Here is a 27,905-nt window from a genome sequence, read left to right on the forward strand (position 1 = left end):
GCATTTAGGCTTTTAGGTCCATAGACACTCACTCAGTCAATCAGTCATAAGTTTAATGATTGAACTTCAGGTAGAAGTTTAACTTTGTTTAAGACAGAGAGAAAGCCCATTATTAAAAAGGTTTGACAGCAACAAGTTCATTCATGGTAAATTGTTTGATTCACTGCCCTGCAGTAAACGTTATGAATGCTGCTAAAAGACTACCAGCATTTTGGCCAAGCTGCCACTGTGGAGGAGAGACTACTATGTTAACTTTTTAATGTTAGAAGAAGTGCTCTTGGAAGATGGAATCGAGAGTGACAAAGTCCAGTCTGACACTGCAGAACTCTTTCAAAAGTTACTTCTTCTCAGGTGACCTTGAGTTGAGACATGGATTTGTAATCCTTTCCTTGTTGACTTAGACAATATCAGTGATGAAGACCTTACCAAAAATAACATCAGTGATCTGAGGACAAGGGAAATGATACAAAAATTCAACTCAAGAATTTAGGTGTTCGTTTACACAAGCCTACCATTGTTTGGCAAAGTGAGCCATGGATTCTCTGATTCTGTTTGCTACTACTTACTTCTGCGTGTCAGAATGTTCAGCTATTTCTGTAACTATAAAAAGGAAAATCTAAATCAGTCAACTGTCAAAGATGACATCCGTATTGCTAGTTTGATTACTCATTTTCATTATTACTTTATCCTAATTATGGTCGCAGTGGGTTCAGAGCTAGCTGGAAATATTGGCCACATGGCTGCAATCCATCCTGACAAGAGTATATTGCCACCTTGTGCCCACTGTTTCCTAAACCCCCAAATAGCAATCCAATAGTAATCAAGGGTAAAAAGGCATCATCATTTCATATGAAGAATGCTGCCACCAGAAAACTTCAGCAGTCTAATAAAATAAGAAACTTTTTTTGTTGTTGCTAGAAATACACACTGTCCACATTGTCATATTAGTGGAGACAGTTCAAGAAGTTGTAAACCTTAAAGGTCACTTAAACATGCCACATCAAGGTCACATGCCAGCAACAGCATTTCCACACCTCCTCCTTTTCTCACACACTTCAGCAGGCAGTGGACATCTAAAAATAACACACAATCCACAAGACGGTTTAGATTCTATCCAAAGAGTTTCAAATAACCCTGCACATCAACTACAATATAAACGCTTCATCAAAGATAAGAGTATTTAATTACCAAATATTAAAAAAGTCAAGACTAATCTTAAGAAAAAGGAATAGGTTAAAATGAACACAATGCTGCAAATTATTTTCTGGATACTTTGTGTCAAACTCTGTAAGAGAATTGTCAATCAGTTCAAACACAATGTTTCTCAGTGCAAGATCTAAGTATATTACCATCTACAGTTCATAACATCATGAAAATATTCAGGCATTATCATCCATCAAATACAGAAACACATGACAAGTGTTTTCAACATAACATTGGGAGAAGGGTCTGGGGGGTTCCTGCCATATTACTAACATTACACAAAGTGAGTGGAATACATTTTCAGCATATCCAAATAAAACTTCCAAATGCTAGCTTTGTTATAAATTCTACCCTGGTGAAGCTTACAATGTAAAATTACATTCAAGATTGAGCCCAGGATATACTCAGTGAACATGTGGCCATTTTAGGAGCATTTACAAGCTGTTTGTGCTTCAAATTTCTGTTCTTTATTATATTCCTGCATTTTGAATATCCACAACTTGGGGTTATTTGAATTCCTAATTATTAGCTACAAAAGTTCTAACAGTATGCTGATGTGAGATTTCAAAGCATCATGATGCCATTAATCAACCTAACAGAAGTTGTGTGCAGCTGTTTGTAATTAAGTCACTTCAAAGTCAGGCTAGATTTCTGTTACTAGTATTCTGTTTGCCATATGTTCCATCTACACAGAGCAAAAATGTTAAAATGATGGAAACAGTTAAGATGAATGATTTTAGACTTGGCAAGTCCTTTAAAAAGTAGTAAGTGTGAGCCATAGTCAACAAGATACGCTAAAAAAAAAATAATAATAATAAAAAAAACCATGATTTTGGACCCGATGGTGGGTCTGTGCGATTTAAGAAACATAACATTAATTTATTGGTTTAAAAAAAAAAAACACAAAACATGAAACGTATCATTCAGCCATACATCGTTTATCACTTCCAATAAAATAAGGTACAGAAAAAAGATACTGATGTGCTCTATCAACCACATTACCAACGCCACTGTGGAGTTAACATTGCACTTTCAAACCAAGTGCTTTGTTTATTTTAAATGTAATAAACAAAAACCTAAATGTCAGTAACGTAGGCTTGAAGAAAATAATGCACGGCAGTGAGGGGTGTAAATCAGATCACATTGTTCAAAAGAACAGCAACGGAAATAAAGGATAAATACTAACAAATACCCTGTCAGCCACCCAACACCCAAACTCTAAAGGAAAAGAGAGAATGATAGAAACAAACACAAATAGGTGCTGAATGGCTGAAGCAAGTTTTAATGCTTTTAATAAAAGGTGAGAAATGGTCAGACATCCATACTTAATCCTGTCATAAAAAGGACTCCACCACATCACAACCTGCAATAAATAATTCTTGTATTTTATGAAAGCTTTGTTGGGTTTGTGTCGAGTTCAATTTATTTGTAGTATTTTATTGGCTTTTGCTTTTAACACGCACACATTCACAAACTCTCTGACATTACTTCTGAAAATATTTACAGACCACAGCAGCCCAATCTGGGCTTCGTAGTTAATGCTACATCACATACACTCAAGTTCCTAACAAATGAAAACATACATGGAAGAAAAAAAGCAGCAGTCTATTGGTTGCTCTTCACAAAAAGCACCAGTCTTCAGAAGCCACTGATGTAGAAATCAGTGTTAAGCTTTAAACACCTCCGGTCGCAACATACAGTATTCTCATTGCTTATAGCTCTAATAGTATCAGTGTGATTAAAGGGACTGGGGTATGATATAATGCAGTGGGTGCTATCGTTGAACCAACAGCTTTCGGTTTTTCTAAATCCCCCCCTCTTCAGAGCAGCTCTCCCTGTAGACGTCTCTCACCAGAAGGATTTGAGTTAGAAGGCTTTCCAGGACACACTTTTCTAGAGGAGTTGAGCTGAACCACAGTGGACTACCTGAGGTAGAAGAGACCTCTGGCTTCACGTAGAAAAAATCTGTCCTCTCCCTCACAGACTCCGGGCTGAGAATAAAAGAAAATGTCAACGTTTCAGGACAAACAAAGAAATAAATGCTTAACAGTTCCTCATATTTAAATTTTTGTAGTTATAAGAGTTTATCAGACTCACCACTTAGAAAGATAAAGCTCATACAAACGACACTCGCGTTTTTTAACAGGACAGTGTGTGGAGCCCCCCGTACCATCAATGAGCTCTAAGCCTGAATCATCTCCATCTGTACGTCTCCTCTTACTTGCTGCTGGTTCTGTAAAAGACATAACGACACAAAGATTAATCAAAAACACAATTTCACTTTAGGACCTGAACACACCACCACTTTTACACACTTTTAGACAATCATCTATTTAAACCAACCAAATTATTAATAGCTTTAGAACTGTTTCGAGTTGTCTGGTGCCTGTTACCTATTTTTGGAACACAGAGTAGGTTTTTAAGTCTTACTCATTGAGACTGGAGCTTTCAATCACAGACGACACTTCTCAATAAGATGCATTCAGTTACGGCATTGCTCTGCCACTTGGTGTGTGGCCGCTATCTGGACAGAAAAATGCTAACTGCTGCCACTTAGTGGCGAGACACAGTACTACTAGACAGGAAGTATTGCGGAGGGAGATATTTATTTATTTGGATTTTAATGCCATGTTTAACACGCGTGTCATTTTGTGGCAAAATAGGTATTATGTTTCTGTCTGCTTATTTTATCTTGTCTATATAATTTGGACTATTTTATATTTCTGCAGCAGGAGATAAACACACCAGAAGTAGAAAACAGGCAGCAAACGAGTCGCAGTTAACAGTTTTCTTGGTTATTCAGTAATAAGGATGCCCCATTGTGTAAACTTCAGCTTTTATTAACAAAGCAACAATCAAAAGAAAGTCAAGTCTAAAATATATTTGATTAACTTGTTTTAAAAAGTTTTAAAAAGGTCAGTTCTTATAACCCATGACAAAGGCTTCATTGTTTCTGCCAGTAAATAAGAAATTAAAGGTGTTGAATAAAGCAGAAATCAAGCCCCTTGAATGTTATAATGATGGATTATACCCCTTGATTTTTTGTGTGAATGCACAACCCCTAAACTGCTCAAGGACTCAGATGATCTGTCCAATCTGCACCCGCTACCTATCACATCTCAGTGTTTGGTTCTCACACAGATCCTTAGAGCACACGTGAGCCCACCACACTCACACAGGAGCAGTCCGGGAGATCGTATATCACAGGGAGTGGGGAGTCACCATCAAACAAAGTCACATGCGTTCGAGTGGACACCGACAGCTCTGCTGAGACTCCAAATAATAAGTTTGAACCTTCTGCAGTGGTGTGCTAACACGCTAGACCGCTGCCCCACCCGAGAGCCCTTACTGATGCAACACAGGTTAGATACTAGGTACTAGATTCAAGATCTTACAAGTGAGTCCTGAGAGCTGTTACGTTAGTGTATTAGGTAAGTGGTCCTAATGTTTTGGCCTATTAGTGTATATGGAAAGCCAAGTTGCTTCCAAGCAATATTTATGCCACCTAACACATTAGCAAAAGGCCAGTAAAGCACATCCATATATTTAATGGCTGATGCCTTTGTGAACTAAACACTAGCAAACGTTTTACTGATGCCACTGTAGATATTATTCCACGTTATCAAGCATAGCTAAAGATTCAAATTATTGTGACTTTTTTTTTGAATGAAAATGCTCATGTCCTCATAACTTCAATTGATCAACATCACATTTCAGGATGTGAACAGCAGATAAGTTATAATCATAGGACATTTACATATTGCATAAATAATCTTAGTTTTAAAAATGATTGGGGGGACTTTAATTCTAATTTCACTCCATAAAATCTGAAAAAAGGCATTAAATCTTCAAACATGAATACTAAGACACTAAAACAGTGACGAATCTGTGATGCATACAACAATATTTTAACACTATGAGAAAATTTTTTACAGGTGAGTCCTGAAGCCATACCATGCTGATCCTGTGAGATGGAGGGGATGCGAATACAGACGGTGGTCTCGTGATCGTGAGGTTTGGAAGTGCTGGGGCCGTAGATGTTGGCAAAAGAGAGGCGCAAATGCTGCTCGACGGTGCGCAGACCAAAGTATTTTGTGTTGAGATAGACGAGGGAGCGCAGGAGAACGGAAGGGGTGTGCTCTCCCAGCTGTCTGCTGCTCCACAGACACAACTCCTCAACACGACCCCACAGAGAGCCTACACAAACAAACACACATGTAACTAACAGCATCTGATTAAGATTAAAACTAAATCAGCAGTGAATCAAAAAGTCCTCATATTTCAAGTAAGTCTACATCTTTTGTTCAGGATGTGAACAGCAGATAGTTATAATCATTGGACTAATAAAATATATATTTATATACTCCGATCAGGCATAACATTATGACCACTTTCCTAATATTGTGTTGGTCCCCTTTTTGCTGCCAAAACAGCCCTGCAACTGCGATGCGCTGTGTATTCTGACACTTTTCTATCAGAACCAGAATTAACTTCTTCAGCAATTTGAGCTACAGTAGCTTGTCTGTTGGATCGGACCACACGAGCCAGCCTTCGTTCCCCACGTGCATTAACGAGCCTTGGCCGCCCATGACCGGGAGTTTTGGAGATGCTCTGACCCAGTCGTTTAGCCATCAAAATTTGGCCCTTGTCAAACTCACTCAAATCCTTACGTTTGCCTGATTTTCCTGCTTCAAACGCATCAACTTTGAGGATAAAATGTTCACTTGCTGCCTAATATATTCCACCCACTAACAGGTGCCGTGATGAGATAATCAGTGTTTTTTACTTCACCTGTCAGTGGTCATAAAGTTATGCTGAGTCGGTGTATGAAACAGGGAGTTCTATATATAAACAGTTACCATCAGGAAGAACACTAGGTTGCCAGTCTTTGAGTATCTTGTTAAGTTCTTCCCCAAACATTTTGTAGCAGGGATCATTAAAAAGATCATCCTTTCTTCCTTTTTTCTGCAAATGCTTTAAATAAAAATAAATAAATAAAAAAGGTTTAGCAAAAGATTCTCTTTAAGCAGTAATGACATCGGATCCAAATGAGTCAGGCTTACCTTTTGTATGCTAAGGCAAAGGTAGAAAATGCTGTCTGGAGAATAGGACTCGCCATTGGGCCGACGCACCTCTTTCACAAACTGTACAAGAGCCTTGTTCAGCTCAACTGAGCTTAGAGAATCAAGATTGCTCATCAGCAAAGATGGGGTCACTGAAAACATGAGCAAATACAAAAGATTAAGATATTTACTATGCATTCACACTTAAAGAACAGAAAATAACAAGCAAATATTCATGTCTCCTGTTTTTTCTGACTTAAATACTATCACCAAAGTGTAAAAATAGTAAATATATTTGTGTCACTGGTAAGCATAAGGTTTGACTAATTATTAACTGGTTAGTGGGTGAAGGAGAGACCCTCTTTAGAGCAGAATGGATCAACTACTGTTTTTAATTCATATAAACTAAACCAATTAAATGATGCAATGCATGCAATGGCTATTTCTTAACAATTGTGCATGTCACGGTCAGGGATTTATTAAATGTTGGGCTGCTGGTAGTTACTTTAGTACACTGATGAATGCAGCACATATGGGTAGCATAAACACCCAAGTGACTTTTATAAGGGCCAAATTGTTATGCACAGATGACTGGGTTGAAATATCTTCAAAGTGGGGTAAGTACCCACTGACAGCAATCCAAAGTCACAATCCACTGACAGCCCAAGATTCATTGATGCCAGAGAACATGAAAGCGGTACAGAGCAACAAAAGGGTTACTGTGGCCTAAACTGCAGGTCATTTTAATCCTGATGATGAGGTGAATGAATGAGGTGAACACACAGTGCACCCAACCCTTCTACGTATGTTTAGTTACAGGCCAAAGTTGCCATGGTGGCCAATTAAAAAAAACTAACTAACAAATTTTAGAATAAAAATGCTCATGTCCTCATAACTTTAATTGATCAACATCACATTTCAGGATGTGAACAGCAGATAAGTTATAATCATCGGACATTTACATATTGCATAGATTATATTAGTTAAGAAAATTCTCTCACCTTGTTTGTCCAAGCCTTTCACCTTTTCGTCAGTGGACTCTGCAGCTGATAATGTGGTCCACCTCCTCCACGCATTAAGTCCATACCTGAAGCTCAGGGGAAATGAGCTATCTGTTGCAGTGGGCTCTGCCGACAATGCTGGAGAAGAGTTAGTTTCCACAGCCCGCCTCTTATTACCCTAAGTCATCACAAACACAAAAATCACTGATGCTAGCTTGTATAAACTTAAAAACATTAAATCTATACAACTGGTACCGTAGGGACATGCGTGGTCATTATAAACCTACATTTTATGTAATGTCCTCATAATAAAAATTGAACAATCACAGCACATCAGCATGTGAACAGCATAGTGGTTATAATCATCGGACAGCTTCTGTTGTGCAAAAAGACCACAGAGTGTGTGTGTGTGTGAGCGTGCATGTTAAATACCCTCCGCCTGGGTCTGGGACAGGATGTCTCCTCTTGTTCATCACTGAGGACAGGCGGCAGAGTGAAACCCATTTCTGCATCAAGCCCCTCCAAGGCAGGCACAGGCTCTGATGCTAAGGAGATACAAAATGACAAGGCTAAATGCTTTCAGCCTGACCAACCCAAGATAGAATAGTGCAATTGTTCGAACATAGTTACTTTACACAGTTGTGTTCATGGAATATAAGGAATATGTCTGATAGGACTGTGACTAGCCTTACAGTAACGAACTGATGAACTTTTAACGGTTCAACCATTAATTGTCTTGTACCTAAAGGAAGATCATTCTCCAAGTCCAGCTCCGGCTCATATTTGTCCTCATCCTCTTCCTCAGAACTGCTACCATCACTTTCACTCTTTACTGTTTCTTGGTTCACTTCATCACTCATCTTTTCACATTTGATTTCTGCAAAGATAACACAAAACAGAATATTTTTTTATTCATTGGACATATTATATGCCATCAACTTCATGGCATAGATAATTGGTATTCAGTTTTTAGCAAGACCGTCTGAGACTGTAATCTAGGTCATTTTCAGCAGCAAGTTTAGGGTTTATAAGTTTTGAAAGTTTTTGGAACCTTCCAGAAACCACTGGAAACAAGGCAGGAGAATTCCTGACAAGCAACAATCCATCATAATCCAAGGCCAATTTACATTTACCAACACACCTTCTGCATGTTTTGGAAGAAAGGAGAACACCACAGTATCTGAAGAATGTATGTTGATAAAAATTAATGCATGATTTCCAGTATTTTTTTTTACCTGAGTGGTCACGTTTCTTTTCATCATCAGCAATCATGTCAGCCATAGCTATCAGATCCGCCTCTAAAAGATTGGGGGAATCTTGGCTTTAAGCACATTTATGGACTTTTTAGGTATTCACATTAACAGAATTATACTGACTATGAATTCTAAATACTGGAGATTAAATGAATGGGGGCTTAGCACATCATACTAAAAGGCTTAGACCACAAAGGCTCTGTGTCCTCATATAATAAAAGAAGTCCACACCATGGTTCAGAATGTGAACAGCAAAAAGATTATAATCACAGGACACTTGTGAAACTAAAGTGCACTCACCAAATTTACTACGATTTGTTTGACCCTAAAGATATTTACACACCTTGTAGTACCAGTCATGAAACTTCTTTGCACATGTTTCACTGCAGAAGTCTCTTGTGACATCATCTGCTTGGTTACAGATGTTTTGCACATTTGAGAGCAGTGGTTGCAGGTAACACACTTGAGGCCCAGATTAATGCATAATTTCCAGTAATTTTTTTTTACCTGAGCAGTCACGTTTCTTTTCATCATTAGCAATGATGTCAGCCATAGCTATCAGATCCGCCTCCAAAGGATTAGGGAGAACCTTGGCTTTAAGCTCGTCTATGGTCTTTACAATCTGCTCAGCACTCTGCAAAGTGGTGGGCAAAAACACTGGCACAGGTACCTGAGAACAGCAGAAGCAAATAAAAGGTCATTTACTAATGTATGTTGCCATCAGTACTGCAGGCATCAGCACATGGACTGCAGGAGACTATGGCTTTGATGGCTGTATCAGAAGCTCTTACCGGTACTGGTATTGTCATAGGTGTGGGTGTTGCCTGAGCATAGAGATTCATTGGTACAGGAACATACACAGGAACGGGAACTGGAACAGGGACATATTCTTTTACCAAGCCTTCCAAACCCTCTTCATCTGCCAAACATAAAGGAGAACAAGCATGTTACTCTGTACCATTAAACACAGAGATATGTTTGATTTCGTATTCAGTAACAGATTTTAGGACACTACCTGTCTGAAGTGGTTTACTTTGCATATGAGGTTTGCAGTAGGTAGCCTTGGTCATGGTGAGGGGTTTACAAAGTACAGCTTTATTCTTAACATCCTTAAGGGCACCTCCTCCAGCATACGACACAGGCCCCTGATTTAAAAATTAGAAGTGTTACTACTTCAATACATTTAAATACAGTGGATTTCTTTATGCTTGATCCTGCGGTTATCTCTTCATTATTTGAAGAAAAAAATAATAATAATAAATCTAACACTCACCGTCAGCTTTGCCTCTCCATCAAGTCCTGTTATGGGGCAAAATTGACAATTACATTTTATTTTTAAATTGTCAAAGTTATTGTATCTCTTAAAAAATGCGATTAGGCATGTTTAAAACACAAACCTGTGTTTTCAGGCCCCTTCTGTGTTTCCATATTGGGCTCGTTTTGTTGGCTGTAGAATCGAAGAAGACACTCTTGGTCACAGAACTGTTTCATTTCAGAACGCCACTGCACCGACTCCGTCAAGCTCCCTTGTACTTTACAGCAGTCACAGCGCGCCGCCTAGTGGTCAAACCAAAGATGCACAGCTTTCAGAATTGCTTTAGATCAACTGGCTTTAATTAATTACTATTTATATAAATTTACATCTACATATTTTAAATCTACATACCTTCCCCCTGCATTAAAATACCCATGCTCAAAATAAATTTATGATCATTTTTTTCCTTTTAGCAGCTCCCGTATTTAGGGGTCACCACAGTGAATCTGGTCTGCCAGTTCTCATGCCAGATACCCTTTTTGATGCAACCCTCTTATTTTAGTTTATTTGTTTATGTTTGTTTATTAGGATTTTAACGTCATGTTTTACACTTTGGTTACATTCATGACAGGAACGGTAGTTATTCATTACACAACGTTCATCAGTTCACAAGGTTATATCAAACACAGTCATGGACAATTTTGTATCTCCAATTCACCAGACTTGCATGTCTTTGGACTGTGGGAGGAAACCAGAGCTCCCAGAGGAAACCAACGCAGACGCGGGGAGAACATGCAAACTCCGCACAGAAAGGACCTGGACCCCCACCTGGGGATCAAACCCAGGACCTTCTTGCTGTGAGGCCACTGAGCCACCGGTTTACCCATAACAATTATTTTCTAAATCCTATACCACTGCACCAAGGCATTATTTTATTTTACTTCACACTCTGTGAAACATATTCATAACTCAAAATATTTATCGTAATTACTCATAATTTTGGAGTAATTTCTGAAAACACACAACATGCAGTGATGTGACCAATTTGATCCTAAAACCATTAGATAAAGCTACAGTAAACTAAACCAGCAAAGGTATTTAATAATTAAATATTGTTTATTGACACTTTTCAGGCATTCACATAAACAATAAAATTATACTGACTATGAATTCTAAATAGTGGAGATTAAATGAATGGGGGCTTAGCACATCATACTAAAAGACCACAAAGGCTCTGTGTCCTCATATAATAAAAGAAGTCCACACCATGGTTCAGAATGTGAACAGCAAAAAGATTATAATCACAGGACACTTCTGAAACTAAAATGCACTCACCAAATTTACTACGATTTGTTTTGACCGTAAAGATATTTACATACCTTGTAGTACCAGTCATGAAACTTATTTGCACATGTTTCACTGCAGAAGTCTCTTGTGACTTCATCAATCTGCTTGGTTACAGATTTTTTGCACATCTGAGAGCAGTGGTTGCAGGTAACACACTTGAGGCCCAGACGCTGTATGAAGTCCCGCTTGAACAATAGCTTGCAACCTGTACAAAGAATGTAGGTGGAATTCTGCAACTTCAATCAGTAGAGTTATATATAAAATGTATGTATAATCTATGCACTGTCCTTACAGTACAAACACTGGTAATTTTGTTGCTGTTTTAATTAGTTATCAGTTATGATGTTTAGATAAAAGAGCAAGCCCTCAAAGGGCAATGCAGAGGTTTCCTGCTGAAAAATAAATGACAAAAAGCTACCTTCACTACAGAAGGGTTTTTTAACCCCTGAGTACTTGACAGTCTCATGAAGCGTTTTCTCCTCTTGACAATACTCGCAGACAGTTACAATACAATGGAGCTTCTTATAGTCTTCACAACATGTTTTACTGCAGAACTGGAATACTCTATCCTAAAAATTAAAACCAAAAAGGTTATACCCAAGTTATATGCTAAAACGATACCAAGAATAAAAAAAGAGCAGGTTTAAAAAACCCTTACCTCCCACTCCAGAATTTCAGGCTTCAGCCCAAAAGAGCCTCGGCAGTAAGTGCATTTAAGCTGGATGTTAAAGGTAGCCGGGTCAGAAAGCTGACCATTGGCTGCTGCTTGAATAGTAGCATTCTATACGAAACAGATAATTGTGCGGATTTAATTCGCTTAGTTCTTGCATGTGAAATACAGTTTTTTTTAAACTAGTTTAAAGTTGATCACATACCTGGAACTTTGTGACACACTGAGCGCTGCAGAAGCTTAAGACGATTCCTTCAGGCAGAGTTGCCTGATATTGAGGTAATGCATTTCTTTTACAGAAATGACAGGAAGGCTCAGCAGCTAAAACTAATTAGAGGTGAAGAGTTAATTCAAGCAAAACAGGTTCTAAATATCTAAAATTGATATGCTAATGAAATATGAATAATAGTCATTAAACATTTAATATGCTTTCTCCAGATTCAGTCTAGCTGAATACCCAGATAAGCATTGTTAACAATAGGCAAACATTGGGTGGATTTTTTATATTCAGTACGATTGCTGGCTGTAACTTTTATTTAAAAAAAACTAGATAGCTGTAGCTGTCCTATGAATAAAAAAAAAATAGAATAACCAATAATAACACAATTATAACACAATTTTTTGTACTTTAACCAAATCCCTACATTTGTCTTTTTTATACAATATAAAACACATCAGAAGGGATGTTTTGAGTTAATTTTAGTTTAATTATTATAATGTAATTTAACACATTTTATTTTTGGGTCTAGATGGACAATGTATTGTTTGACTAAATTCAATAAACCAGAAACAGATCAGAATAGTAACTTGTGTTGACTGACACTATCTTATGAGTAGCACATAGCTAACTAGCTTCAATTTCTTATAAGTATTGAAGTATTAGTATTTACTGGAATGTTGTATTCTATTTAAGGTGTAAACTGGAATTGACAAAATTGATTACTTTAATGGATTACCCCACAGTAACTGACAGAAAAAGTGGAGCGTACCACCAGCAAAGTGAGCTGGACTGTTTGATGCCAATGCACATCCTACAAAGCAACCTTTTTAGTAAGACACATTCAGTATGAAATTCTGAGCTTTTCTGGTCTATATTGTTTGTTTTTATTTAGTCAAAAATTGTGTATAAAAGCAACCGAACGCTCAAGGTTCTGTGATATCGCAAATACATTTTGGATGTAATGATTTACAGCACTCTAACAAGAAAATGTCATTGTCTTTTAGCAGTACTTACTCGGTGCTACAGCTGAAAATTTGCTTTTAGTTATACAGGCTGTGGAACAATAAGGCTCCATAATACCAGTGGGTCCAATGCCATGAGTAACTTCAAATGACCTGCACATCACTTTACATCCACTACACTGGACCATCTTTCCATGAGCCTGTGGTAGGGAGGAAAAGGCAATTCAGGTTAGCATTTTAAATGTATGGGGAAAGTATGACTGATCGACAACAGTTAATCAATAGCACTAATTTTGCAACACAGTTCTTTACTTCAACATGAGCTTGGTCCTAGAATCTTGGAAGCACATTCACAGAAAACCAAAAGTCACAGAAAGCACAATTTTATAAATTTTATAAAAGTAAAAACAATGCTAAAGAAGAAAATTCTACACTAGGGAAATAGTCACCACCTTAATCTGTGTGCTTTAGTTGATGAATCAAGGCAATAATGAAAAGATTAACTGATTATCATTATAGTAATTACACTTTTGCAACATTTACTACTACTTAAATGTAGCACTAATGACTAAGAAATGCCACTATGCAGGGCTGAGCGGTCTATAATGCCTGGCCAAAACTGCAGAGCTTAAGTTTAAATTTTAGCGGTGCTGTTGACCTGGCCTGGAATCAAACAGGCGCAATTGGCCGTGTCTGTGGAAGAAGAGGTCGATACAGTTTCTCCTCATTTCTGCTGCAGAAGTTTAACCTCTGCTGTTTGATTGAGCAGCCTGCATGCAAGGTGGATGACTAAAAAGTCATAGCATGAATCTCTACACAATGCTGATCTGTGAGAACCCAACAATGGCAAAAAGCGGGACGAATGCCCCACTTCAGTAAGAGGGGGTCTTTGGACCTGCAACTCACTTTGTAATGAACATGAATAAACTCCTTAATCTTGTGTTTGTTGTGTAAGGTGTTTGTTCTGCAAACATTAAAAACCTCAGCAATCAGACTTCTGGCACTCACCTGCTTGTACTCCCTGACACAGTTCTGACAACAGAACCGTTTTTGCTGCCCATCAATAAGTAAGAAATGATTTGCCGTGGCCCGGCTGGGCAGGTAGTTTCCACACTGCTCACAACAGTTCATGATCAGACCATTGGCCATACGGTAACGGTTGAAGCAGGCGTCGCTGCAGATCTTGTGGGTGACGTTCTTAAAACTAACTTCATGTCGAATCTGTGACATAAATATAATCATGAAATAAATATGCTCGATAAAATAAATACCATAATAATTGTAACATTGTAATCTTTATAAACCATAAAAATTCTGTACACCTCTCACCTCGGTAAGTTTTCCACAGACGGTACACTTGGTTTTGAGCGTGTTCTTTGGGGTATTTTGTTTATTTTCATACGCAGCCAGACAGCCAGTGCTGCAGAACTCCTGAAATGACTCGCTTGAGTCCACCTGAGCCACAATTGTTCCTTTCATAGTAGTAATGTCCCTGGTTTAAAGAACAATCACAATTGGCAAGTTTGGCACATAAAGATGCAATCAAAAAGGGAAAGTAAAAAAAAAATCAAGTCTTACTTCTTGCACATAGTGCAGTTTTTCTTGGGTGCGGGCTTGTGGGAGAAGGCAGATAGGCAGGTGGTGGAGCAAAATAAGTGAGAGGAGCCTTTACGCTGATAGGCAGTCTGACCTTTCTTTAAAGGCTTTTTGCAGTTGGCGCAGGTGACCTTCATGGTGCGCGAGGGCTGCTGGGAGCCTGACGAGGACTGGCCTGGTGCTTTAGGAAGAGACGCTGTGTGGGAGGGAGAATCCACTCCTGGCTGTTTTTGGTTGCGGGGAAAGGATGCCGATTGTGAGATCCAGGAATCTGGGGAAAATATGAATGACATTACAATGAAAGGAAAATTATCTAAACACATAAAGAGGGTTTAGTCTACTTAAATGTTATAACTAGAGATGGGACGATCGATCGGCTACGAATCGGTATCAGCCGATTTTTAATCAAAATATGCTATCGGCCGATATTTCCTAAAAGTAGCCGATCCGATCGCGTGATATATAAAGATCACGTTAAGTTAACAGCTCAGTGGATTGATCCAGACTTTGAGCTACAAAGCACCAACCATCACATCAAAATTCGTCAACAATCGTACAGAAACCACAGTGAAAGCTCTTCATGACCTAAAATAACATCATTAACGTTGTGCATCATACATACGATGTAATTTTGCTGATTGTAATATTTACTTTAAAAAGATAATTCAACCCGGTCACATCTGAGTCGATTCTATCAGCACGTTATATAAACTCCTGGTTCACTTTGGTCAATCGTGAGCGGTTCTTACTTGTGATGTAGATGAGAACAGAAAACGTTACAGAGCCAATCAGAGGCAAAAGTTTATTCATTACCAAATTCATTAGTTCAGGATCATCTGCTGAACTTTTAGCTCCTTAGACGGAACGGGTCTGACGGTCGGTTACAGATCTGTGGTAATAGCAGTTTAATTAAGCTTTTTAATTAAGCTTTTTAATGTAAGAGAGTCACACAGAATGTTCTGTAGTAGCTGGTGTTTATTTAAAACCACATTTACTTAATAACAGTAAACACGGAGAGATAACTGAGAAGAGAAACTTATGCTTCGCGAAAAATGAATCGACTCGTGAATCACTTTAAGCGATACAGTGAACAGATCATTTCTCTTAAAGGCACAAACACACACACGCTGCTCCGGTTTATCTTCACTGTGAGGCTCTTTTTAAGGTTTTTTCAGACTGAACTGGATAACATTAAACCTGCGTGTGTGTGTGGTCAGTTAGACTAATGAAATATGTCTCCTGTGGGTAAAAAAATAATTGTTTGATGTACTTTATTTACTGTTAAATACTGTTAAAATTTATTTAATGTTAATAGAGAACTTATTGCTGACAAGTGCTTGCTCCATTAACACTGTTGGTAAATCATGTTGTTTAAATAAATTTCTAACAGCTGATGCTATTTATTTTATTAAGATTTTAATGTCAGGTTTTATACTTTGGTTACATTCATGACAGAACAGGTAATTACTGGTTACACAAGATTCATCAGTTCAAGTCTCAACGTCAAACACGGACAATTTTGTATCTCCAATTCACCTCACTTTCAAGTCTTTGGATTGTGGAAGGAAACCGGAGCTCCCGGAGGAAACCCACACAGACACTGGAAGAACATGCAAACCACACAGAAAGGACCCAGACCGTTCCACCTGGGAATCGAATCAAACCCTTTTTGCTGTGAGGTGACAGTGCTACCCACTGAGCCACCATGCCGATCGGCAGTTGATATAAAAAGTGGACCTGCAGATCTCCAAGAGATCCCAGCACCACTGAGGTAACGACTGGTCATGGATTTAAGGAATTTGGCAAAATGTGTATCCACAACGTTAAACATTACATTTAATTAAGCTACATCTCAAATGTCCATACTGATTTAGCAAATAAGACAATTCATCTAAGCATTTTTATCATTTTTGAAGTAAAATAAAGTGCAAAGATAATTATAGATTGTGTTTCACTTTTTCCCAAAAAGAAGAAAAAGTACATTAAGTGCTGTGGTTTAAGGAGGGTGTTTCCTGTCCATTTCAAGCTTACAGACGTTCTGGAAAGGCTACAGTCCCATAATAAACAGGAGAGGCAGGAATGCTGTAGATCCTGCCCCCATAGTGGAGCCATCTAGCCTCAATGGACAACGGAAGAATAAACTTCTACATTTGTAACATTATGTAAAAAAAAGCTACAAATATTATAACTCAAGACAGCTTTTCAGCAAATCAGTAAAGCACCAACACAACCCTGTTAGGTTGATGACTCCCTCAAAGCCACATTTTCCTAATAATACACAACTACAACTACTAGCATCATAGCATAAAAAAACAGTTTGTAGCCATGTCTTAAATTTATAGCCACTCTTTTACAGAAACCTAAGAATTGTGTGTTTTAATAAAATAAAAAGACCATAAAATGTACATATGCATTACCAGATCTCTGGTGAGTCCCAGTCTCTCCATTTTGAACAGGCTGCGTGGATGAGTTGACGCGTCCTGGGTTAAACGTAGATGAAGGTCTGCTGGCCGATTCTTGACTCTGCTGGGCTTCTGGATTTAGGCTGAATGTGTTACTAATTTGCAGACCATTCTCTGCAACCCCCTCCTCTCCCCCAGCCTCTGCTCCTCTATCACCTTTCAATGAAGTTACACTTGTGATCATGAGGTTCATACCTTCCTCAGCAGGCGTGGCAACAGATGTTTCTGCTGACGTCGCCATAGTGACCTCCGATGCTCCTAATGTAGTGACACTAGCGATTTTAATTTCCGAGTCTGGCTCTGTGCTACTCAAGGCTTCTCCGCTCTGACTGGCTGACAAAGAGGAAGATCTTTGCTCAGAATCTTCCTCATCATCGATAACAATGGGCTCAGTATGGGTTTGGGGAGTGGTAACTGCTTCAGCTGTAGAGGAAGGAGGAGGAGTGTTGGAGGATGCTGTTGCTGTGGTGGCAGACTCTGCATGGTCTGTGGCTTTGGCAGCAGCAAGGGCCTCGGCAGGTGCGGGGTTGCTGGAGGGGCTCGCTGCCACGTTCTCTCCCTGACAGTGGGGCTCCTCCACTAGCACAACGTCATCATCGTTATCCTCTGGAGCCTTGGGTTGGTCTGTTGTCATGGCATCAGTTTCTTGACGCTGCTCGTCTGAGCAAAGCTCTGTTGAAGGTGTGGTTTCCATGGGCTCCTCCCCATTGCTAATGGACTCCTTCACATCTGTCATGGGCTCCAACTCTCCATCCATCGCTTAGGTAACCACCTGTAGCCACAAATAAAGGAGTGAGATCATTGCCTGGAAAAGCTGGCAAAATGTAATGGGTACCTGGGCAGCCATTTATATATCCAATACAATACAGCTAACGCCTAAGTAATAAATTATGAAAGCAATACAAGTAATAATTAAACAGCAGCCTTTTTCTTTTACATCTTATGGTGAAATGCCATTCTTACTGCCAAGCAGTTTTACTGATCATTACAGTGCTTCATTTCTCTGTATGAAATGCTGACCTCCCACCAACTCAAAAACATTTAGCAATAACAATGCAATCTTCCAATAGCAAAATAGACAACTAGAAATTACTGTTACAGGGCAACAGGTACTATTACATCCTTTTAATGTGGAAACGTGTACACATTTATATATGCATATGCTAACCACTAGGGGCAATACATAGTTTAAAGCCAGTAAAGGAAGTCATTTATCAAACAAAGGTTTTGCTCTGGTATCAAACAAAGGTTTTGCTCTGGCACAACCTGAAAGGATCTTCAGGCACTGTGAGGCATGTGAGCAATACTAACAGAACTAACTAAATGGAACTGAAGCTCAAACATGCCACACTAACTAGGCATTTGGACTCAAACAGGGTGTTTTTAATAGAGATGCATGAGCACCGATACTGGTATCGGGTATTTGCCCGATACCGCGCTCATTAACTTGTACTCGTACTCGCAAACGAGGCTCCGATACTAAACATCCGATACCGTGTACCTAGTGCACGTTGCTGCGTTACGCCTGGTTCACACTACACCACATTATGCCCTGATTTCCGCTCGGCGGCTGGTCGGCGCTAGATTTGCCGGCTCAAAACTCGGCTCTCGATCGCCAAGTGTGAACTATCCAACAACTCGATCCGACCGGCTCACCGAGCGCTCGAGTTTTCTAGCACGTCAGATATCTGATCTGAGATGTGCGACTGGGAATGAGTGACATGTCGAACAGCCAATGAGAACGCAGGATACGGTGTGAAGGGAAACGCAGGAGAGGAGTGTAAACAGGTGGGACAGGGGGATAATATAGTTTATATCAGAATACACTGGCACACACATGTTTTACAGTATTTCTGACCTGATCGTTCTCTACAACACATAACAACAAAACACCAACATTGCAAAAATATTTATTAACCTCCAACTCACTACAGGACAATCCATACTGTTCGTGTTGCCAAATCCACTCAGATTCATTTATTTTGCCTCCTTGATTTTACGCTGCACATCAGCGCACAAACACTTTGATCACTCGCTACTTGTTGACGTGCATTTTTGGACGTGGTATCATTAAACTTCTCGACACTTCTCACGTGTGTTTTTGTTTAAAAAAAAAAATGGTATTCTAAATAGGTATTGGTATCAATATCAGCAAGTACAAAAATACATGTACTTGTACTCGGTTGGGAAAAAATGGTATTGATGCATCCCTAGTTTTTAATGCTACGTTTTTGGAACTAGACACTAATGGATTTTCGTATTGTATATAGTTTTAGGGTTGCCGTTTGTTGGATGATTAGTGTTGGTGTAGTGATATATAAAAACTGCTCAAGTATATTAAGCCTTCAATGTAGAGAGAGATTGTTTAGCATAAGGCGTTTACAACAGGGGAAAAGTGTGCATTTAAAAAATGATGTCATAGTGGTACTGCTCTATTTGGTCTATACTGCTTGAGTACCAGTATTGGCCCCTGGTATCTGTGCAATCCAAGCTAATGAGGCAATAAAAGCATTACAGGGTAGTCCATCTGAGGGCAATCAGTGACTTTATCGTGGAAAAAAACCTTCACAATTGGCTTTAAGCTACTGTTTGGAAAAAAAAAACTAGCAAACAGATTTGTTTTTATTAGTCTACATACCTGGAAAGGGCTTTTTTGTTTTAACTGTTTGAGAGTACTTTTAATTTCACTATGTTCTATTTTTGCTTCAACTGTTTGCATTTACATTACATTTGCAGCATTTAGCAGACACTTTTATCCAAAGCGACTTACAAATTAATTATCACTGAATACAATTCAAGCAACTAAGGGTTATGGGCCTTGCTCAATGGCTCAACAATGGCAACTTGGCGATGGTGGGGTCTGAACCAACTGCCTTATAATTACTAGTCCAGTACCTTAACCGATAAGCTACCATTGGGAGTACTTTTAAAATTTATGATTATATTAATTCTCATTTTTTAAAACAGTTGTCACTAAAAATTCATAACCAGGATCATTTGAAAAGTATTAATTAGCTTTTAAGTACACAAGTGTGACTTTCAAATCTTTACAATATAAAATATTCCACCACACTGCATGCATTTTAAATAAGACCTTTAAATATGGCCCACCACCACTAAGATTTCAAGCTTGAATCTCAGCTGTGCTATAGACCTCACTTCTAGCTGGAACATTTGGCTGTGCCTGAGGTAGGGGAGTCAAAAGTGTTTGATCAATTCCGCAGCAAATGCGGCATCTGCAGGCTGGTCGAGGTACTTGCACAAGTGGTGGATCACAGAATAACACAGTGTGGCTTTTTGTGAGAATCCGCCTCTGGCAGGAGAAAAGAAGCAGCTGGTGACAACATGCATGTTGGAAGGAGCGCATGCTAGTCAGCAACCCTTCTCAGTCGGGCGGTGAAAAAGTTAAAATGTAAAAACATGTGAAAAAGAAAACACCATACAGTTTGAATGGCTGCTGCTTTAGAAATGCATTTGTTTTACTATTCTGCTATAACATAAAACGCGGGAATGAAGAAGGCGACATGGGAAAAAATTGTTAATACTATCACAAACATACAAATGAGGCATTCAAAACTGATTCTGACTTGGTGCCTTTTCCTACGTTCATTCATACATTTACACTCTTAGTTCTGCTCACCATTAAATTCACTGACAGTTTTTTTCCCACAACCATCGTCATACTTTCCTATTGGGTGGTGCTGCGGCAAGTCACACTAGCCCACTACCACTGGGATCCAGGGTTCAAATCTCCAGCAGTGCTATCAGCCAGTCGAGCGTTTACATACAGAATTGAATAGCTACATCTGGGGACATAGCAGGGGTGTGTTACTGCATTGCACCCAATGATTCTGGCAAAACCAGACTCATTGTTACCCTGACCAGAATAAAGCGGTGGTAAACATGAGAATGAATGAATGTTGTCCATAATGTAAAAATGTGGATATTATTGGAATGAAAAACAACGCACAAATACGTACTTGGGCAGTTTGCTGAAAAACTAGAATTTGTCTCAATTGTACACTTAATTATTTTTACCTTTGTAAAAAGTACTTTAACTGTAAAAGCAGCTCACTGTATATCTACAGCAGGTTGCTGATCCTGAGTAGCGAATTGCCAATTCAGCAATTTTAAAACAAGATTTACTGTGGATTTACTACATTATTTATTTATTAGGATTGTAACGTCATGTTTAACACTTTGGTTACATTCATGACAGAAACAACAGTTACTCATTACACAAGATTTATCAGTTTATGGACAATTTTGTATCTCCAATTCACCTCACTGTGAGAGGAAACCGGAGCTCCCAGAGGAAACCTACGGAGACATAGGGAGAACATGCAAACTCCACACAAAAAGGACCCGGAGCGCCCCACCTGGGAATCGAACCAAGGACCTTGTTGCTGTGAGGTGACAGTGCTACCCACCAAGACTACCAAGACCAAAACTACATGCATTTAAGGTTATTTTCCTGTTGCTGGGTAAGCAGGGACAGTGGTAGGCTAGTGGGTAGAGCTTTGGGCTATCAACTAGAAGATTGGCGGTTCAAATCCAGGCTCTGCTATGCAGCCACTGTTGGGTCCTTGAGCAAGGCCTTTAACCCCGTCTGCTCCAGGGGCACCGTACGATGACTGACCCTGCGCTCATATGTGAAGAAAGAATTTCATTGTATCGTACATCTGTATATGTATATATGACAAATAAAGGCATTCTATTCGTTCTAAGTAGTTTTTCAGAGACGGTGATTCTGGTGATATGGCGGCCAGCCCGGCCGTGACGTTACTATTCTTCACCTACTCTACTATAACAAAACAACATATACTACATTTTATAAGTGCCAATGTCAATAGAAAATGCAACTGTACCAATCACAGTTATTTGTCTGACAATGATGTACTGACACTACATGTTGACTGCATGTGATCTTATATCAAGAGCTAATAATGAAAAATAAATCATGTTTCTCAAGTGGGTTCTCTTGCACTATTTACATACAAAGTATGTTCCAAAAGCATATTAAAAACAAACCAAAAAAAGCCTGAATAGGACTGAATTTTTCACTTTAGACTCGTGTTAAGCGCCCAGGTTTAGGACCGGATCAGGGCCGCAGCTACACGTTCTACTTCAAAGGCTTCCATTAACAGACTTGGAGCTGGCTGTAGAAATAAACCGAATGCACACAGTAGGCAAAAACATGAGCTCGTATTCGACCAAAGTATCCAAGTGAGAATCCAAACGTGCATTTCGGAAGCAGAAGAAGTGTGGCGGTTTGAGTTTAGCGAGTTTCCACCTCTGGCCTGTGTGGCGCATGCAGCCATTGGATTAGCGTGGAAGTGGAGGGAGGAGAGCCTACCAGAATGCGCCATTGTTATTAGCGTCGGAAATATGGCGCAACTTATTCGCGAATAATCGGAGCACAGAAATAATAATCGCGACGAAACAGTCTCAAGAAATGTCTTTTTTTGACTAACCGTGACTAATCTATACTCTTTGTTATTGACTCGACACCACGCTGGTGGTTGTTATTAAATGTTAATAATGAGCACCAACACACATTTGTTTTATCTAATAATGACCCAAATACAATATCAAACCAATTATTGCCCTTATTGCATTAAAGTCAACGTTTAATTAAGAAGTTACCCCAGAGCTTTTACCCCGAGCAATCAAAAGCACATACACGTGGCTACCAGAAGGGGCGCTTTACAGTTTACAGCATCAAATATAAAGCCTCTGTGCTTAAAATAACCCAAATCAACCGTTAAATTCTGACAGCTATAGACTCCAGATAACAATTAATCCCAAACAGCAAGATGAAAGGAAATCTAGATGGCTAGGTGAGCAGTAATTTACCCCCTCAGTAGGCAGCAATGCCTCATGTCCGCCATTAGAGCGCGAGAGAAACAATGCGCGAGAGTGCAGCGGGTAACAGCAGCCTGCTGCCACAGCGCTCACACTGAGGGAGAGAAAATATCAGGCGGGTAAAACTGCCTGCTGCCTTCTCTGCTTAAATTAGCTTTAACTACAGTGCAGGTGACCCCATTCAGGTCTTCAAGACGAGCTCTAAAGTACACACACTTAGAAGAACTTTGGCCAGTTAAAGCCAGTACAGATAGCATGATAAAGCGCCAGTGAAAATCTTACCGGAGTAGACGGAGCTGCAAGCGTTATAGCGCCAGTTTTGTGCCGTGACATAAATTCCGACGCGCATGCGCCAAAACGTACGGCCCTTCCAGGCGCGTGGGAGGATACTGCCAACGAGGTCCTCGCCGCTCACCGTCGCGCATGCGCACTGCCCTCCGATCAACTTACAACTCGAAACCCAACAAAGAACGGTCTATGTGGTGTGTCCATTAAGCGATCTGTTGCTGCACAGTTCAACAGCAAGCATAAATCCAGTTGCAAACTTAATAACAGCAAAAACAGGTACTGGGCAGCAAGGGAGTGCAATTATTCAGAATACATATTTTGAATACAAACATTTATTTGCATTAGATAGTCTGGTTGCCATACAGCTCTAGGGTTCACAGACCTGGCTTCCAATTTCACCTCCAGATACTGACCAAGGAACTTTATAAGGGTTTCTTTGTGTCCATGTGTGATCTGGTTTTTAATTGTAGATTGACGGATTATATTCATTCTCTAATTCTATTAATTCGGTGCAAGTCAGAATATCTGGGGGCAGTTGTAGCCTAGCGTTTAAGGTACTGAACTAGTAAGCAGAAGGTCGCTGGTTCAAACCCGGTTGGCACTGTTGGGCCCTTGAGCAAGGCCCTTTACCCTCAGTTATTTAAACTGTATACTGTAAGTCGCTTTGGATAAAAGCGTCTTCTAAATGCCGAAAATGTAAATTTTTAGTCTACATTTGCAGCATGTAGCAGACGGTCTTATTCAAAGTGACCTACAATTATCAGTGAATACATTGCAAGCAATTGAGGGTTAAGGTCCTTGCTCAGGGGCCCAACAGTGGCAACCTGGCAATGGTGGGGTTTGAACCGGCAACCTCATGATTACTAGTCCAGTACCTAAACCTCTGAGCTATCACTGTCCCATGTACAACTACCAGTACACGGTCATTACATTCTGGTAGCTGATAATAAAGTGTATGCTTAGGAAAACAGGAAAAAACTTCAGTAAAGGTTGCAGACAAAATTTAACCAATCAGTACAAGGAGTGCTTACTTTTCATTTACGTTTAAATGTGTGAATGCAAATGGGGAGTGGGATGCTTTTGGAAGGAGCATCAAAGGTAGGGCTGACATTTTTAGGTTTACAAGCACTTAAACAACTTTGCCCACTATGCATTTTATATGGTTATTTGGTTTATTTCTATAGTTATTTCATAAAGCTATGAACACTTTATTTCCCTCTATTTATCAAAGAAATGGGACTCCCGTAGGACCGCCACTGACCAGAGGTTATTTGGATGGCAGACCTCAACACTGCAATGACACTAACACGGTAAAGTCATGATAGTGTGTATTGCACATGCTTAAGTGTAACAGGTAAGTTTAAACACATACATAAAAATGCTGGGAGAAGAATAGTGCGCAAACTAGAAATGTCAATATTTAATTAACATCTAACAAAAGTCATTATTGTTTGAACAATGTTGGTTCAAAAATGTAATTTAAATGAATTTCCATTAACTGACGATTGCTTTCAATTAATCATCTTATATTAACTACGCTAATGATGCCTGGAAGAGCTTTAAAATACCAACTGCTTCAATTTTCTTTGATAAGCAGGTTTAGTTAGCCTTTAAAATGCACAGTTCACTGCCATCTTTGCATAAAATATTCTTCCTATGAAACTACTTCTCATACTGTTTATATTAATCTTACTGCACTACATTACTGCCATGTTCTCTTTTAGGCAATTTTGTAATCATTTAGGCTTAACAATTTGTTAATATTTATCTCATTCATGCTTTTTGATTGTTGGTTAACAGGTACATTGCAAGAAAATTAACACACATTGTGCATGGAAAAAAGATAATAGCTCTAGTATCTAATTGTATAGATTTACAGTGTGTATTTAAAAATACCAACCACACTGCTGCAGCTAATACACTCTTACCAAAACACACAATTATGGTAATATCACTGCAGTGCTTAGAACATCTGCTTAGTGGGGGTCCCTTTTTATTGATATACAGTGACATACATCTTTTGACTGTACTTATTAATACTAATAGAAAGTATGTAGGGCGGTGGCTCGGCGAGTAGCACTGTTGCCTCACAGCAAGAAGGTCCTGGGTTCGATCCACAAGTGGGGCGGTCCGGGTCCGTTCTGTGCGGAGTTTGCATGTTCTCCCTGTGTCTGCATGGGTTTCCTCCCACAGTCCAAAAACATGCAGTCAGGTTAACTGGAGACACTGAATTGCCCTATAGGCGTGTGTGTGTGTGTGTGTGTGTGTCTGCGTGTCTGCCCTGCGATGGACTGGCGCCCCGTCCAAGGTGTTACTGTGTGCCTTGCACCCATTAAAAAACGTTTACATTGAAAAAATTCATTTTTTACATTATTGTGGGTAATTTCCATTTTACTTATCAGAAGATTGCTGAGGATATCATTTACATTAAACCTTACATCTTATTAATATTAATAATAGAAAGTGACTTATTTGTCACTATACACACATTTTAATATATTGACTAATATACTGATTTATTTTTGAACATATTTTTGTCAAGTACAAAGTCAGAAGAAATTGTGTGTAAATTTACAATAAGCACTGAAAGAAAAGTGGGTAAATAACTGTTCCTCCTCCTTGTATGCACCAGGTTCTTGCAGGTTATTTGAATTTCTCCATATGCATTCACACCCTTCGCTATGATCCTTTAGGTCAGGAAATAGTAAATGTCTTTTGCTTACATTATAAGTAAATTCTAATGAGAAGATGAAAGTAAAAAGCACTGTCAAGTACACCACCAACCACCAAAAATGGGTACGAACTGGACGAATATGTAAAAATATTAGTACGTATTAGTAAAAAAAAATCAACAGATTCATTAAGGCAAGGCCGTAATCACAAAAGTCCTCCAATATACTGTTGTAAACATTATAAATAAACATATTTCACTCACTAGCGTTGCGTAATATTAGGATCCTTTAGTGTTCTCATTAGCAAAGATCTACCTTAGAAACTGCTTTATACAACACATACCTTACTTATCCCGAAAGCGATTAATAGAGGGTTCTCTAGAGTCAATATTCAACAAGCGTTCACGCCAAATGTAGCAATACATTCACCAACCCTAAAGTTAAGCATTCAACAAGAAACACAATTAAGTCACAAATACAAATATGAAAATAAATGAAATAATGTTCATAGTGATCAATATATTAATGATTAATATATAAATAACACGTTGTGGAGCTTTTATTTTGACAATACTATGGTCAATTGTCAGGGTACGTTCACTGCTGCATCTTCGTTCGTTCATGTGGCTCGTTACTCTAGTTACCAACTACTCAAAGGTTATAGTATATATATATATATATATATATATATATATATATATATATATATACACATATATATATATATATATATATATATATATATATATATATATACACTGTGTATATATATACACTGTGTATATATATATATGTGTATATATATATATATATATATATATATATATATATATTTACTATATATATATATATATATATATATATATATATATATATATACAGTGTATATATACATTGATCAGCCATTATATTAAAACCACCTTCTTGTTTCTACACTCACTGTCCATTTTATCAGCTCCACTTACCATATAGAAGCACTTTGTAGTTCCACAATTACTGACTGTAGTCCATCTGTTTCTCTGCATGCTTTTTTAAACCTTTTTTCACCCTGTTCTTCAGTGGTCAGGACCCCTAGAGGACCACAACAGAGCAGGTATTATTTGGGTGGTGGATCATTCTCAGCACTGCAGGGACAATGACATGGTGGTGGTGTGTTAGTGTGTGTTGTAGTGGGACGAGTGGATAAGACACAGCAGCACTGCTGGAGTATTTAAATACCGTGTCCACTCATTGGCCACTCTATTAGACACTCCTACCTAGTTGGTCCACCTTGTAGATGTAGTCACAGATGATCGCTCATCTATTGCTGCTGTTTGAGTTGGTCATCTTCTAGACCTTCATCAGTGGTCACAGGATGCTGTTGGCTGGATATTTTTGTTTGGTGGACTATTCTCAGTGAGGTGTTTAAAAACTCCATCAGTATTGCTGTCCTATCCACTCATACCAACACAACACACACTAACCCTCCACCACCATGTCAGTGTCACTGCAGTAGAACTACACTAATTGTAGAAATACAAAGTGCTTCTATATGATAAGTGGAGCTGATAAATTGGGCAGCAAGTGGTTTTAATGTTATGGCTGATCAGTGTATATATTAAAAGTTTTTTTCTTTTGATAAAGGCCAAGGCCAAATTACTAGTGTCCATCTTGAAGGTCAGGTTTTTATCTTTTTAGTAAACATTTTCGTCATGCACATTTGCCAAAAAGAGAAATACAGTAGCACATAATGTTCAATTGAAATGGCCTTTATACAGCTAGCCTCAGAATGTCACAATATTTGACTAGTGTGTTTATATCAATTAGGCTTGTAAAATGATCGGCCAGCAGTCAACTCAAGTCATACTAACCAACTTCAAAAAAAAATGCCATCCTTTTTAAAAGCGGGATTGTGGCTGCCACACTGCACCAAGGTACTATGGACTTGAGTTAAACCTACCTCAGGTGAAAAAGTTGTCATGTCCTCCCCATGTCCCAATAAGTTTCCTTTAGGTATTTATTTGGCATGTTTTTGCTGTGTGTGATAGACTCACTGTGACCCTAATCAG

At 38.9% G+C, this 27,905-nt stretch overlaps 1 protein-coding gene across 3 annotated transcripts; it reads right to left on the reverse strand.

The window, feature by feature from the left end:
* Positions 1-2,061: 2,061 nt before the first annotated feature.
* On the reverse strand, positions 2,062-26,242 carry zmym2 (zinc finger, MYM-type 2). Of its 3 annotated transcripts, none has more exons than XM_063005597.1 (24): positions 26,201-26,242; positions 16,988-17,804; positions 14,553-14,841; positions 14,304-14,466; positions 13,983-14,195; positions 13,027-13,174; positions 11,998-12,119; positions 11,781-11,903; positions 11,541-11,691; positions 11,155-11,327; positions 9,918-10,077; positions 9,794-9,819; positions 9,536-9,665; positions 9,312-9,439; positions 9,028-9,190; positions 8,503-8,565; positions 8,010-8,144; positions 7,700-7,812; positions 7,268-7,445; positions 6,267-6,418; positions 6,063-6,177; positions 5,158-5,400; positions 3,301-3,436; positions 2,062-3,194 (listed from the first exon to the last, which is right to left on the reverse strand). In XM_063005597.1, the coding sequence occupies exons 2-24, from the start codon at positions 17,787-17,789 to the stop codon at positions 3,008-3,010; spliced, it is 4,113 nt and encodes a 1,370-aa protein (XP_062861667.1). In that variant the 5' UTR covers positions 17,790-17,804; positions 26,201-26,242; the 3' UTR covers positions 2,062-3,007. The 3 variants fall into 3 exon arrangements, with proteins under 3 accessions (XP_062861667.1, XP_062861666.1, XP_062861668.1); XM_063005596.1 differs by lacking the exon at positions 26,201-26,242 and adding an exon at positions 23,180-23,229; XM_063005598.1 differs by lacking the exons at positions 8,503-8,565; positions 26,201-26,242 and adding an exon at positions 23,180-23,229.
* Between the last annotated feature and the right edge of the window lie 1,663 nt (positions 26,243-27,905).

This window comes from Trichomycterus rosablanca, chromosome 12, assembly GCF_030014385.1.
Source record: "Trichomycterus rosablanca isolate fTriRos1 chromosome 12, fTriRos1.hap1, whole genome shotgun sequence".
Classification (NCBI taxonomy): Eukaryota; Metazoa; Chordata; class Actinopteri; order Siluriformes; family Trichomycteridae; genus Trichomycterus; species Trichomycterus rosablanca.

Excerpts from the sequence above, each read along its gene's own strand:
- zmym2 (XM_063005597.1), bottom strand. The coding sequence starts at position 17,789 with ATGGATGGAGAGTTGGAGCCCATGACAGATGTGAAGGAGTCCATTAGC. Across the intron at positions 9,666-9,793 it reads ATGGAGAGGCAAAGCTGACG|GGGCCTGTGTCGTATGCTGG; the intron begins GTGAGTGTTAGA and ends TTTTTAAATCAG. Across the intron at positions 3,437-5,157 it reads CATCTCACAGGATCAGCATG|AACCAGCAGCAAGTAAGAGG; the intron begins GTATGGCTTCAG and ends TGTCTTTTACAG.